This window comes from Enhydra lutris, unplaced genomic scaffold (assembly GCF_002288905.1).
Source record: "Enhydra lutris kenyoni isolate GAN:26980312 unplaced genomic scaffold, ASM228890v2 scaffoldscaffold25, whole genome shotgun sequence".
NCBI classification, from domain to species: domain Eukaryota; kingdom Metazoa; phylum Chordata; class Mammalia; order Carnivora; family Mustelidae; genus Enhydra; species Enhydra lutris.
The window spans coordinates 23,647,679-23,663,373 of NW_019154109.1; the positions used below are offsets into that span (position 1 = coordinate 23,647,679).

Here is a 15,695-nt window from a genome sequence, read left to right on the forward strand (position 1 = left end):
CTTTATACTCTCCAGTGAACGCTACTGCAACTGTTTACCAAAGTAATTACAGTCTTTATTAAAGTGATTAAAACAAAGGCTAAAATATATGAATGAGGTAGAACCTGGAATCAATTTTTCATATTCTATAATGGTAAACAGAGTAATAATTACTATAAATATTATAGGAATTATAAAAGCACAAAATATCACATAGGACTAGGTACGAACAGAAATGAATAAACATCTATGCTAAATAATCTTAATATCTATAACGGAGAAGTAGTTTTCTAAAGGAGTCCCACGAAACGATAAAACTTACTTGGCTCTAGCTTCTTCAGGTCCTCCAGTTTAAATTCTTCTTGAGACTGTGTGGACTGAATTTGAAATATGCATATTACATCTTTTTATTACAAAGATTTCATGATACCCTATGTCTTTTAAGTGGCAAGAACTAAATATTCAAAAAGTGCACAAAATGAAGGAATCCATTTCATGCTCTCAAAGTAGAAAATGGAAAGTCCCGGGATGCCTGGGTGGCTCAGTTGGGTAAGCATTTGCCTTTGGCACAGGTCGTGATCCCAGGGACCTGGGATTGAGCCCCACATCGGGCTCCCTGCTCAGCAGGGGACCTGCTTCTCCCTCTGCCTGCTGCTCCCCCTCTTGTGCTCTCTCTCTGACAAATAAATAAAATCTTCTTAAAAAAAAAAAAAAAAAGAAAGAAAAGAAAATGAAAAGTCCCAAACTGGTTTTTGTTTTTATATTTTAGAACATTTGAGCTAAAAATAACAAAAAATTGAAGTTATATCTTTTCTGTCTTCAGTTTATTAAATATGAACTAAATCTTTTAATAGGAGTTTAACCCATGAATTCCTATTGCTAGACATATCTTCTGAGACAATACTTTGTGTCAAAGTATTGAGACATTTTAACATTAATGTTTAAGGTTTATTAGAATAGTTCATAATGTATTTTTCTCACATTAGAAAGCAGGAAAAAAACCGTGTTTACCTGTAAAGCTGCACTTCGTAATTCCAAGCATGTTGCAATTTTGCCTATGGTTTTCTGTAGGAAAAAGAAAAAGCATAAGTACTGAATATACTGTAACTGTTAATTGTTAAAACCACGGTGTTAGTTTTTATTAGTTAGGGAGCTATAATTTTTTTCAAGTTAAATTTTACTTCTGTGTAGCATCTTGCAGATTTTAGAGAAGAGAAACAGGAAGCAAAGGGCTAGGATAAAGGAGAGAATGTGAGTCTATATTTTCTCCTGACCTAAATGTACCATGACCAATTTTAAATCAAGTTTGCTTTGATGACAGCTTTAGATTTATTTAAAGGGCAATGAAAAGGACTTCCAACATCTTCCCTCCCAAGTTTTGTCTTCTCTTTATCTCCATTAGGTCTGAAATTCATTAAAAGATTTAAAATTAAAAATATCGGAAAGCTAGCGAAATGGTATCATTTAATTTTGATATAAGACCAATCTTGACTTGTCTACTTAAATATGTAGGTAATACTCAGCAAAATCAATACTTGTGATGAATGGTGGCAAGCTTTATAGTCAGACCTGTCTTAGATGAGCTATAAGAGGAATATAAATGATAGGGTATAGTCCTTGCTTTTAACAAGCTCAAGTTCTATTATGTGACATGAGACTCTACAAAATCAATGTCATATAAAGAAGAGATACTTGATTCTTATAAGCTTTAGCGAAGTGAACCATTACATATGTTCTGAAGAAACAGTGCAAGATTCTGTGTTAGAACTCAAGCCCCAGTGACTGGGAGGATTTATAAAACGGAAGAGTTTGGAAAACTGTCACGGTTCAGTTATCCTAAGTCTCAAAGTGAAAGTAGAGGGATATAGGTTTGAAATGTGAAGAGTGACTGAGGGAGTGATAACGTGTGTGTATGTGTGTGTGTGTGTGTGTGTGTGCACGCATGTGTGCACGCGCGCATGTGTGTGTGAGAGAGAGAGAAAGCACACGCGCACATGCTGGGGACAGCAGGGGTCTTTCTGAAGGGGACCTTCCATGACTAGCTGAGGAATCTGTTATTACTTTAGCAATAAATCGCACAGAAGTTTTTGAATAGAAGAATGACGATCAGATTTGACCTTTAGGAAGACTATTAGGGCAACGATCTCCATAGGCTGGGGGAGAAAAGGGAAAAGACCACAGGCAAGAATGGCCAGGCTACTCCAGCTGTGCAGGTACCCATGAATAAGAACAAGAACATGAATGACTAGAGTGGAAGTAAAGAGGAGGAGACCCACAGAAGAAACATCTACAAGAGCAGGCAGCTGAATTAGGCCCACTGACATTTTTAAGTCCTTCCAGAAAAGGGTATTTCTTATGTTTTTATTAAGAATAAATCCAGACCATAAAAGTGAAGTATTTATGTACAATATTTGCAATGCCTTCACCACAGAAACATTCTTGGGAAAAAATGAAATGCTTTTTTCTACATGTACTGATCACTTGCAAAGGTTTAGTAAATTGGATTTCCACTTGCTTTATCAGATAAATGAGGAGCACAGAGGTGTAACAGGTACTGTCCTGGCCCCTGGTACTCAGGCGAGTGGGCACTATGCAATCATCTTATCGACAATCAACAGTTGGTATAGCCGACTCCCACCTTTCCTGAGCAACACAGGACCCTTGGCCAAGGAACAAATAACACTCCAACTATCTCCACAATCTTTAAAAATTTTCTTTTAAGCCCAATATCACCATTTAGAAAATACCCAATTTTATTATGAAATCTTACATTTAAAGATTACATTTAAATTTCGTAAGTTCAAAAGGACTCAAGATATCTCATATTTATTTTCTCTCTCAAACAGCTAATGCACAGGAACCAGCAATAGTCTTTTCTACATCAAATCTAATATCTCACTGTTGTTTAAACATACCACTCAACTCTGACAAAACTAGGTGATTTAAATATGTATAAATAAAATTTACGTTTTATTTGTATATATGTATAAAAACATAAAAATACATATAATAATAGAGTAATGGCTAACAGCTATTGAGTACTCAAGTTCTCCTAAGGGATTTATAAGCATTAATTCATGTAATCCTCATTATAACCCTGAGTTAGAGACTATCATTTTATTGATGTGAAAACTGAAGAGAGGTTAAGCAACTTGCCCTAGACATCCATGTCTTCTAGGCATATAATAGTCATATGTACAATAAAGCAATATACTTGTGTTAATATCATTTGGCCATACTTTTTAGGTTCTTTTAAAAATGCTTTTTAGGAAAGATTCTGTATTAAGTGAGATGTATCAATGAGTGGGTCTTTAGAAATATTAGTTAACTCCCTTTCTTCCATTTGGTTTAAAATCCATTTGATTTGAGGCTGTTAATATCTAAGGTAAAATGCAGTTGAACAATTACGATTCCGCTAATAACCTATTTTAAATTTAAACATTTCTGCAAGTTCAGCAGAACCAACAGCTCTTTACACAGAATCTACTGAACCATGGCAACATACCAACAGGCATTATTCATAACTACTTTAAGGGACCACACCCAACATCAGTATTAAAAAGGGAGCGAAGCACTATCATTTTCAGCTGCAGCAATGACTTTTAAAACATGCAGCATTTATTGATGTCAAAATCAAGTGCTTGCTACTGTAACCGTGTCACCTTTCTTAGAAACAGTCAGGAAAAACGATTAAGCAGCACAAGGTCACTTGTGTCCCCATATAAGTACTATTAACTAATGTACATTAAGACTAAGCACTGAAGGTAAATGAAGCTTAGTTTTAAAAGATTTAAATTATTAGCACCTCATTCAAATTAACTGCTCATGCCTAATATGGTACAGAAATGGAAAATGTCCTCGTTTTCAGAATACTGGCTATTTTGTCAATGGTAGGGAAATTAGTAAAAAGAGCAGCTAAGGAGAAGATGGCATAAAAACAGACAAAGAGCCAAGTTAATTTTGCTTAAACTTATTCAATTTACATATGGAAAAAGAAGTCTAAAAAATACACATAAAGTAGTGCAATCTCAGTCCAGACTTGATTTTTTTATTTAAACAGCCAGTCGTCTACCCTCCAGCCAGAGGGAGGCTGGGGTGGGAGGAAAAGGGGAAGGCCGGGGAGACGGTGGAAAGGGGGAGGGGGTTCCTATAAACTAGGAAACAAGCCCTTAGTGCTGGAACTCTCATTACTACAAATTTGATTCAAAACAAGGAAAAACTTTCTGAGCATCATGAGACAGGATGTTCTATTCTGCCCAGAAACTTACATGAGAAAATCTACGACACCGAAGTAGGGAATTTAATGGAATGAAAGCTTTTGGCAGCCATTCTCTGGCCACTAAACCCAGTTGTTGTAATGACAAAACTACGGAGGGTTGAAATGGAAGCTAAGTCAACGAATCGCGAGGGAGGATCAAACAAGAATCCTAAACTTTCTCACTTTCCACCAGAAATCTTTGAGAATATTATGAATAGCAAATCCACATGAAGATTTTTAAAAATCACTAATTAATAAAGTTTAGAGAGATCAGTAGTTCTGCTCTAGAGTTTAGATTTAAAATAAATACTAAGATACATATACTATTTTCTCAAAAATTAACATTTCTTTGATCTTAAATAATTTATATGGATACATATCAGTAACCTAAGACCCAACAAAGCATTTATTCATCAACTATTTTTTAAAGCTTATTGTGAGTCAGACAGTAAAAAGTCTCATAAAGAAATACTGGTTGTTTTTTCAAAAATTTTTTTGTAGTCCCACAAACTATGAATGGTTAGCATAATTCTAAGATTTGTCATTGCTGTAAAAACATTGAGAATAGCAAAAAGCATAAAAAATATAATTCAAAATAGAAAACATAAAGAACGGTTTTGCTTAGAATAATATAACGTATATTCTGCATTTTCCCCATTTTTGAGGAAAACGCAATTGAGTTTCTTCTTCTTTGGCCTTTGGCTGATGTGCCAGGTCTGGCATTCAATTAATTTTGCAGACCTAACAGTTGGTTTCAAAATCTCCTATAACATGTTCTTCAGAACATTAGACCCAATGAAGTGTTCTATAAGGGGAGGGGGGAGCCTCCAAAAGCAAACAAATTTAAGAAACACTCCATTACCAAAGTCTTTAAAAAAAAAAAAATTCAACATATACATTAGCATATTAAAAGCCCTGACAAGTCACAGACTCTCTGTTCAAATAACATCTATTCATTTTTCAGAGGCAGTGTTCCCCCAAATCATATCTGGGAAATCTTTGTTTCCTAATCATTAACTTGGAGCCTCTAACTTTTTCCTTGTGTGACATTCAAAAATAAGGTCTATGGGTCAGTATGAGTTTTTTGGCCCATTGTGAATGTTTCACCTGCATTTTAAAAGAAAATTAAATTTGTAAATGCATATAACTTGCCTTATGTTCCTAATGTAGTACAGAATGATTTGGGGGGTCCTTCTCCAAGCTCAAGGAATAGGCAGGCACAAGCTCTTTCTATAGTCACAAGCAGGAGCCACAAATGCCCCCTAGGCAGGTATTATAAATAACAAATACCTCCAAAATCAGGCCTCCAGGAAAGGAAGAGGTACAGAAAACTTCAAAGGTATAAGTCATTAGAAGATAGAGTGAAGATCATGTAGGGTTATCTAACCCCTCATTTCATACGTAAGGAAATTAGGGCCAGGGGACAGAACCCAGATTCAAGACCAAGTCGTCTGACTCCAGATCTCAGGCTTTTCCCCTAGGTCATGCTGTCTCCCAGGCCTTATGGGGTGCAAGACCCGTGGGTCTGTGTAAACTAAAAACAAAGCAGCATCAGTGGCTGCTGAGGAAGTCATAAATTAAAGAATAAAGAACATTATCGAACATCAGGTTGTTTCAGCCTTAGAAAGTTAAAGAGAATTAAGAAAAAGTTTATTTTTTCTTGTTAGTTTAATCACGGTATGACAAAGCTCATTCCTTGACAGCATTTAAAAAATTTTGCTTTGTTTCAGGTGAACTCACTTACTATTTGAGGTCACGTTGCTCAGGGTCCTAAGGTGCTGATGACAAAGCATGGAAGTAACACCAGGCGAACCGGTGATTCAAGTATTGGGGGAGGGGGGTCATGAAACTTTTAAAAAATTCCCTAAGCTTTCAGCTGTTTCCATATTCATAAGTTTGTCAGCTATTAATTTGCATACTCAAATATTTGAGATTGTTTCAAATTAATTTTGTGATGTCAGCTGATCACTTTTTTTTTTTTTAAAGATTTTATTTATTTATTTGACAGAGAGAGTGAGCACAGGCAGATAGAGTGGCAGGCAGAGGCAGAGGGAGAAGCAGGCTCCCTGCTGAGCAAGGAGCCCGATGTGGGACTCGATCCCAGGAGGCTGGGATCATGACCTGAGCCAAAGGCAGCTGCTTAACCAACTGAGCCACCCAGGCGTCCCAGCTGATCACTTTCTAATCAATTCCTAGAGTTCACATATTTTATAGAGGAGATAAAGCATATAGTCTCTGTTCCTTTCCTCGAGCAAACCAATCATTTCCTCTGTAACAATTAAACCTAAATTTCCTATATCTACTGCATACATTAACAACTGTAAAGGAAAAAAGAAAAATGCACCTGTAAATTGGAATAACATGTTTCCTAAATACAAAAAAAAAAGTATAGGTGATGTAGATACTAAGTATTTTTAAGATGCAAATATACTGACTTGTGTAAGAAATATCCTAACCCTAATCTTTGGTGTTTTTATCTGTTCAAACCCCTATACATAAGAGTCAAATGAATATAAGAAAAGGACTAAAATAAATTTTAGACTTTCTTAAAATGCACGCAGAAAACCACTCCCACCCCTTGTACAGAAAAAGGATTAATAAAAACAAATTAAGTCACTACAGTTTTCAGTGTCTTTTCTTAAGAGATGGAAAAACTGACAACAGTAATTTTTTTCATTATCTACAAGATTAAAATTTGACTTAACACTAGATACTCTGAGCCAGGAAAAAATGGGACTTGCTTCTTCCTGTTTCTTCTCACTCTTTGAAAGCAAAGCTTCTTAAAGTATCCCACTTTTTATAATCTCTAAAAGTCCAGGGCATCGACTCCAACATGTTAAAATCTTAATTCAAGGGCACCACTGAGACATTTTGCAACTTTAGGCATTTATTTTGCTGATGGATTCTTATGCCAAATTCTTGACTTGAACTATTTTTTAAAAATTATTATTTTATTATTAATTTTTTTTCAGTGATGGCTTTTGGGGGATTTTGTTTGGTTTTTTTTTTTTTTTTTTTAGCTTTGTGTTTGTTTTGAGAGGAGGAAGAAGGGTTAAGAAAATTCAGAGTTAAAAAAGTATTGAAGTTGGACAGAATTACTCACAGTCAAACTTGAGCCTCTGGAATCTACCCCTCTCCCAAAGAGTATAGACAGCCTCCACTGAAGTTTAAGTCTGAATGGCTGAGTCGAGAAATTCATCAACTTAGAAAGTCACTAACTGGTAAATCATGTGTTACCTCAGTGATCACTCTATGTTCCCCAAAGCATAATAATGTCATTTTTTTGTACTTAAGTATAAGTTTCTGTTGTTTTTGCTTAATGGCTTAAAAGACAATCTTTTTCATTTGGAATCTGATAATATGTAGAGATTATTTTATAGTACCTTCTGTTCTTCTGTGAATTCGGAATTATTGTGTTGAGCTTGGGCCTCTTTTTGTAGATGTCTTGCTAATCTGTAAGAAGAAAACAATACATTCTTCAGAACTGAAGGAAAGCAAACTATCTCAAGTGCAATAATGAAATAATTTAAATCTTGTAAAAGAGACAATGAAGTATCATAATATTTTGCTGTGCTTTCAAAGTCTAAATCTACATTATGTTTAGAATCAAACTCTATACAACAAAAATGAAAATAAGATATAGTACTTTTGGGGTGCCTGGGTGGCTCAGCCCCACATCAAGCTCCCTGCTTGGTAGGAAGCCTGTTTCTCCGTCTCACACTCCCCCTGCTTGTGTTCCCTCTCTCCCTGCCTCTTTCTCTTTGTCAAATAAATAAATAAGATCTTAAAAAAAAAAAAAAAGATATAATACTTTTTATACCATTGCACTGGGACAAATTTCAGCTCTAGGCAGTAAAAACAGAATCTTAGAGCTGGAAAGAATCTCAAGTGGCAACTAATCCAACTTTCTTCAGTATGCATGAATTTCTTCTTTAACAAGCCAATAAGCAGTTGTCCAGATTTTGCTTAGACACTTCCAGTGAGCACCGGTCATAGTACCAGCCAGAGACACTTTATCAGTCTGTCATTAATTTGCTGATAAGATTAGTCCAAATAACAGCCATGACAAAATAATAAGTCTATTAAATTATGCTTTTCAAAATATTTTTCATGAAAAATAAAGAAAATCTTCCACCAATCAGACATGAAAATCATTGTTTGTCCAATTATCATTCTTAAAAATAGCAGCTAGGCCTTGGATGAGTTTTCAAGAATGGATCTGTGTTACTAGTCCAAACTCAACAGTAAGGATCCAAAGCTCACTCTCTCTCCCTCTCTCTCTTTTTTTAAAAGATTTTATTTATTTATTTTGACAGAGAGAGAGAGAGAAAGCGAGAGCATGCATGTACAAGCAAGGGGAGGGGCAGAGGGAGAAGCAGGTTCCCCAACAGGCAAAGGAGCCCAATGCCGGGACTCCATCCCAGGACCCTGGTATCATGACCTGAGCTGAAGGCAGACACTTAACTGACTGACCCATGCAGGCATCCCCAAAGCTCTTCCTGAGACAATAAAAACTAAAAGACTGACTCTTAACAACGAAACAATAAAAGGACAAATAATTTAAAAATGGAAAAAGAATTTGAACTTTAAAAAAAAATTATTTATTTTAGAGTGAATGAGAGAGCTGGGGAGGGGCACAGAGAGAGAGAAGGGGAGAAAAAGACTCCCCTCTGAGCATACAGCCTGACTCGGTGCTCGATCTCATGACCCTGAGATCATGCCCTGAGCCAAACCAAGAGTCAGACACTTAACCAACTGAACTACACAGGTGCCCCTTGAACATTTTTCCAAAGAAGATATAAAAATGGTCAATAAGCACATGAATATCATATCATTAGTCATTAGGGAAATACAAATCAAAACCGCAATGAGATACCACCTCATACCCACTAGTACAATTTCTAAAAAGAGAGAAAAAAATAATGGTGTTGGCAAGGATATGGAAAATTTGGAACCTTCATACAGTGCTGGTAGGAATGTAAAATGATGCAGTCGCTATGGAAAACAGTTTGGCAGTTCCTCAAAAGTTAAACATAGAGTTACCATACATATAACCCAGCAATTTCAAAATTCTAGGTATAGTCCAAGAATTGAAAACATGCTCACACAAAAAAACCTGTACACGGATGCTCAAACTGGAAACACCCGTAATGTCTGTCAACTTGCAGAATGAATCAACAAAATGTAGTGCAACCACTCAACGAAATACGATTTGGCAGCAAGTGGAATGAAGATTGAAACATGCTACAACACGGATGAACCTCAAAAACATTATGCTAAATGAAAGAAGCCAGATGCAAAAAAAAAAAAAAAAAAAATCACATATGATTCCATTTACACAAAATGTCCAGAATGGATAAGTCCACAGAGACAGCAGATTTGTGGTTGCCAGGGGCTGGGTAAGGAAGGAATTGAGTGCGACTGATAGCAGGTATGGGGTTTGAGGGTGATGGAAATGTTCTGAAATGAGATGGTGGTGATGGCTTCATAACCATGCAGAGCCACAGATGGCTCTGGGAATATACTAGAGCCACCAAATGGTACAACTTTACAGTAAGAGATCTTATGTGATATTTATCTCAATTTTTAGAAATTTGTGGTGGGGGGGGAAGACCCCAAAGAATCGAGAGATTCTTTGGTGAAACATTTTTGTAACTGGCAAAAGAAGTTAAAAATCGTAATTCTCAAGCATACTATACCATTCTGGGTGGGGAATAAAACCAAGAATGCAAAGGGTAGCAAGTATTAGATTTCCTACCAAGCCCACTGCAAGACAGTTCACTGAGTTTCCAAAAAAAGTCTTAGATGAGAGTTCTATTCTATGCAATCATGTCTTCAAAGATCAGGTGTAAAGTTCATTATATTTGATGGCATCCATCCAATCCAACTCCTACCAAAAATTATTGACATTTGCCAGGAATGACTCCATTATGTTACTTAAACTGCTTCTATCCATTTATTTATTGTACCTCAAAGGTAGAACCCCCATAATATTATCCTATGATGTCATGTAGAGACCCACTCTTCGTGAATTCTACACAGAAGAAAACACAAAAACAGAACCATTATCCTTGTCCTTGCTCTGCACTCGGTTTCTAACTCTTGCTGGCCTACCACTTATATGAAGTTCTCTTTTAGGAATTATAGTCTCTATTTAATGATGTCAACTATACATCCCCAATATCGGGGAAGTTATAATGCGGCACAGTTTCTTTATTGGAATAGTTCTACATACAATATGCTAATAGTGACTGTTAAGCAGGGTCACTCCTGGAAGAAAGACGGTAGCTCTAAACTGCCCAAATGCTAATAACAGTCACCAGGCAAGGATGTTAAGTTCAAACAGAATCCTGCTTTTAAAAAGTAGGCAACAGACTGGGAGGGAATATTTGCAAATCATGTATCTGATAAAGAACCTATACCCAGAATACATAAGGAACCCTTATAAACTCAAGAGGTAAAAGAGAAACAACTCAATTAAAAAAATGGGCAAAAAATTTGAATAGACATTTCCCGAACCAGATTTACAGAGGGAAAATAAGCCTAAGAAAGGATGCTGGGCATCATCAGTCATAAGAGAAAGGCAAATTAAAAATATAGTCAAGTACATTATACACCTACTAGAACGGCTAGAAAAGACAGTGACAAATGCCATCAAGATGGAGAACAGTAACTCTGATACGCTGCTGGTAGAAATGTAAAACTGTACAGTCTGGACAATATGGCAGTTTCCTTCAAAAAGTACACATAAATTGACAGCAACCAGAAATTCCACTCTTTGGTATCTACCCAAAAAGAATGAAAATATATGTGCTCACAAAGACAAGTGAATGTTCACAACAACATTACTGATGATAGTAAAAGAGGAGAAACAACTTCAAAGTCCCTTAGCTAGGGAAAGGACACACAGATGCGGTATATCCATACAACGTAACGCTATGCAGCGGTAAAAAGGAACAAAGTACTGATACTCGTTCAACATGGATGAACCTCAAACACATCAGGCTAAATCAAAGAAGCCACATACCAAAGACCACAATTTACATAATTCAACTTACGTGAAATATCCAGAAGAGACAAGATCTTAAGAGACAGAATATAGATTAGTGGTTGCCTAGGGCTGGAGCAGGAATATGGAGTGATTGCAAATGGGCACAAAGGAGCTTTTGTGGGGTGATGGAAATGTCATAAAATTTGATTATAGTGATGGTTGTACAACTTGGTGAAGCTACTAAAAATTAACTGGACTGTACATATAAATTGGGTGAATTCCACGGTATATAAGTTATACTATTTTTAAAAACTTTTTTAAAGACCTGTGTAAAAAATTTTTCTAAATCCATAAATGATTGCACCATTTTAAGACAAAGTGAGACATGATTTTGGCCACTGAGGGAAAACGCACATTCTCTGGATATTAGAGGAGCAGCTCAAAGAACTGACACTCTACTGGGAAAGGCGAGAAACCTCTCAAATATTCTCTAGAGAAGAATCTCCTCTCACAAGGATGCCTCCTGGTCAAACAGCACTACTCTCAAGAGGGAGTTGAAAATATACTTGGAACACAAAAACAAGTGACTGAAGGAAACCCCACAACAATCCACAACAGAAATTAGTGCTTCTCAAACTACCTGTAGTGAAGGACTAGTTTCTTTCCCCAATCTGTTCCAAGCTAATACTTCTCTAAAATATAAAAACTCTTAAGAAGATGTCCAATTGCTATTAAGTTTCTAAATCTTCAATCTCAATTCCTTTACCTCACTGCAGACCAGCACCCCTCTGTAGACCCACTCTGAGTAGCACTGTTGAAGGCATTAATAAAGATGATTAAAGCAAGGATTATTCAGTCTTCAAACTCATTCAACAAGTATTGATTGAGCATCCGTGTGCCAGATTAATACCTCAGCACTGATCCTGCAAACCACCTGATTCTGAGCAACACAGTCCATGCCATTCTAATGAAGTCTGGGGTCATGTATCCCCAGGCTGCTGAAAGAGCTGGCCTGCTTCATGGAATTGTTTTTAAGTGACCAGGTATATCTTGGCTAGCGATTCTAATTCTGACGTATTTGTGTAAATCTTCCAACAGCACTTTAATATCAAGTCAATGCTCCCACCGCATACTTCCGAATCCATATTCATTCAAAAGAATACAACATATAGTATCTAAGTAAACAATTATTTAATAACAGCCTAGCTTCACTAGGACACGATGTACATAGTCAGAACAAGAGAACATCTCCAACTCTGCCCTCTCAGAGTTTACATTCAAGTGGGAAGAGAGACAATAAACCAAATGAATATGTAAAATATATTGTATTTTAGATGGTGATAAATTCTATGAAAAAAATTAAGCAGGATTGGCGGGGGGATGGTTAGGATGTGGAAGACTGAGGTAGAGGGAGTTGGGGTGGATAACAGGTTTCACTCTTTTAAATAAGGTAGCCAGAGAGGAACTCACTAAGATAATATCTGAACAAAGACCTGAAGGAGGTGACCGAGGACCTAAGCAGATAATGAGAGAATGTTCCAGAAAAAGTACAAAAGCCCTAAGGCAGAAGCATGCTCCTGGAATCAGCAAGCAGTGAGGTAGCACATACTCTTTTTCTACTCCGTAATAGCAAAACCCATTTGCTTTAAAATCCTCCTTTAGACTCTCAGGGCTTTGAAGGTGGGAATCAAATCTTATACATCTTTATATCTCCTGCTCTTGTCACTGAAAGAAAACATTGTTTAAGCGATAGTATTCTACTTACATCATGACGGTACAAACATGTTTCTTTCCTCCCCAACATCTCCACTCCCATAAATTCCCTCCGTGTTGCAAGACCATAAAGTCCCTGCTGCCCAACCAGAAATGCCAATTATCCTAGACTCTTCCTCCTTCATTCTCAACATCCAGTCACTAAATTCTGTCCATTCTTTTTAGAGTATTTAGCGGCCCCCAAATGGTCTCCTTTTCTGCAACATTTCCTCCCAGATAACTGAAATAAAAAGGACAATTTGTCTTCATTTTTTAAACATATTAATTTTAAACTCAACCTCATTTGATATGTAGCCTATGGATTTACAAAATTTTAGCCAATCGTTACTCCTCCGACACTAGCAGTTCTTATAATTTGAGAACTTCTCTGAATCATGAAGTTTAAAGGTTAGTACCGTGGCCCAACAATGGATTTGTATGTGGCTATTACTCTCATTGAGATGTTTCTAGAAATTCCAGCTGAACGGCTTGCATACTCAATTTTCCTTTGTAATTTCAATTGGACATGGTATTCTTCACTTTCCATTGTGAAGTCCGCTGCTGAGTGCCAACAGCTGCTAAGTCCCACCGCATGACAAGTGAAGGCAGCTTTACACTTCAGGGGATGTGATTCTAGTGAAGCCGCAGAATGAGTGTACACAGGTGCTCACTAGCTTCGGTAAGGATAAGACATGTTCCCTGGTAACGAGGGAAACCTCATTTGTCCAATTCACATACACCAGGCATTTAAATAAAGCATGCTAAGCACTATGTAGTACAGCAGTCAGGATTTGGGAGTTAGAAAAAAAAAAAAAATCCCAGATTTCAGCGGTAGCTTTATGACCCCCCTGTTAATTTATTTAACCTGAGCTTCAGCTTCCTCATTTTGTAAAATCAGAGTTCTCACTAAGTAGTTGCAGGAGTGCGTGAAATCAAGCGAAGATGCAAGACAGAGCTAGTACTTGTTATACTTGGCAACAGGGCCCAGAGCACGGTTGTTTTCACGGCTCTTTGAAACTACAAGTCAGTACCTTGGGGGTCTAAAACATCTGCACATTTGAATTATCTTAATGGTCAGATTAAAAACAAGAAACTATTGTACGGAAAGGAAATAGAATTTAAAGTTTCCAACACTCAAGGACATGGGGGTGGGGGGTGAGGTAGATTATACTCACAGGGTTTCATACTCAGTAACACCTCAAACAATAAGTTGCTTTTAACCAAGAAGTAATTCATGGCAACAGTTTGCAAACAATAGCATTTTAGCAGACGGTTCTTATTTTTCAGTAAAAGGTGCAAGAAATTAAGCAAGGTTTTATTTATTTATTTTTTAAGATTTTATTTCTTTATTTGACAGATCACAAGTAGGCAGAGAGGCAGGCAGAGGGGAAGGGGGAAGCAGACCCCCTGCTGAGCAGAGAGCCTGATGTGGGGCTCGATCCCAGGATCCTGAGATCATGACCTGAGCCGAAGGCAGAGGCTTAATCCACTGAGCCACCTTGATGCCCCAGCAAGGTTTTATATAGGCGTAAATCTTGTCTTTTAACTTAAAAAGCCCCCCTTAAGTGTTTTGGGGGAGTTGCCAGAAAGGCTATAAGAAATTGGACTTCGGGTCAAAGATCAAAGAAACGGGTACTCACAAAGTACCCTGCGGCTATACATTACACACAGGACAAGGAGGAGGGACCCAGAGAGGGAGTGGTGGCTCCCGTGCGCGGTCCATTAATTCAGTTCGCTCTCTTCTGTTCACATCCTGCGCGGACTCCACCCAAAGCAACCGAGCGAGGGGGTGGGTGGGACTCACACAGCCAAGCAAATAACAGTTTCAGAAACCGAAACGGAATCGAGGTGAATTGTGAAAACAGGGCTCATCCGAAAGAGGGGTGGAGAAGGGGCGCCAGAGGGGACCCTTCCCTTGGCGGGTGAGGCGCCCCTGTCCCCGCTGCTTCCTGGGGGCGCCCCCTCCCCTCAAGCGCCACCAGTTCCCTCCAGTCCTACACATGGGAGGAGGAAGGCACCACAGAGAGCAAGGCCACTCATCCCAGGAACGTGGGCGGGGAACACACAAGTATCCCTCCGAGATTCTAGAAGAGAAACTGAGCGGCAGCAACCTGAGAGAGGCGAAGGAAAGGAGGGAAGGAATCCGACTGCAGAGCGGGGGACGGGAACTACAGAGGCAGCCTGCTAGGGCGGGCGCCCCCGGAGAGGGGGGCTACCTGTTGAATGGAACTGACCCCGTGGCGGCGGAGGGAGAGAGGGGCGCGAAAGCCCAGCGAGCGGGCTGCAGTCTCCAGGGTAGCCCGTCCGGGGCCAGCGCGATCCCAGCCCCAGTGCCTTCGGGGGCCCCACCCTGGGATACGATAAGAGACACCGACAGAAGAAAGGGGGAGGCGGCCGACCGAGCCCGGCTGGCCCGCTCCCGCGGTTAGTCACTCACATCTGATACTCGTCTATCGCCTCCACCAGCTGGCCCCAAGAGTCGAAGTCGGCGCCTCTCCTAAAACTGGCGCCCCAGCGCTGCAGCAGACTCCGGGTCACCTCCGACATGGCCGGTGCCCACCCTGTCCCCTCCCGCCCCTACCCCAGCGAGGCCGGGCTCTAGCGCGCCATCCTCCCCGGGCCTGGCCCCGACATTAACAGGGCCAGGAGGAACCGCTACGGTCACCACCGCCACCCGCCGAGGAGCCGCCCAAGCCCATTTGCCGCCACAGCCAA

General features: G+C 38.9%; 1 protein-coding gene across 1 annotated transcript in view; it reads right to left on the minus strand.

Annotated features, from left to right (window-relative positions):
- LOC111151040 (axin interactor, dorsalization associated) overlaps positions 1-15,684 on the minus strand; it is a 38,884-nt gene extending 23,200 nt beyond the window's left edge. Inside the window, exons 1-4 of the mRNA XM_022508758.1 lie at positions 15,418-15,684; positions 7,621-7,690; positions 991-1,044; positions 302-356 (exon numbers count right to left, since the gene is read on the minus strand). Coding sequence (XP_022364466.1) covers positions 302-356; positions 991-1,044; positions 7,621-7,690; positions 15,418-15,527 — 289 coding nt within the window. The 5' untranslated portion in view covers positions 15,528-15,684. The remainder of the gene's footprint in view (positions 1-301; positions 357-990; positions 1,045-7,620; positions 7,691-15,417) is intronic.
- Positions 15,685-15,695: the final 11 nt, after the last annotated feature.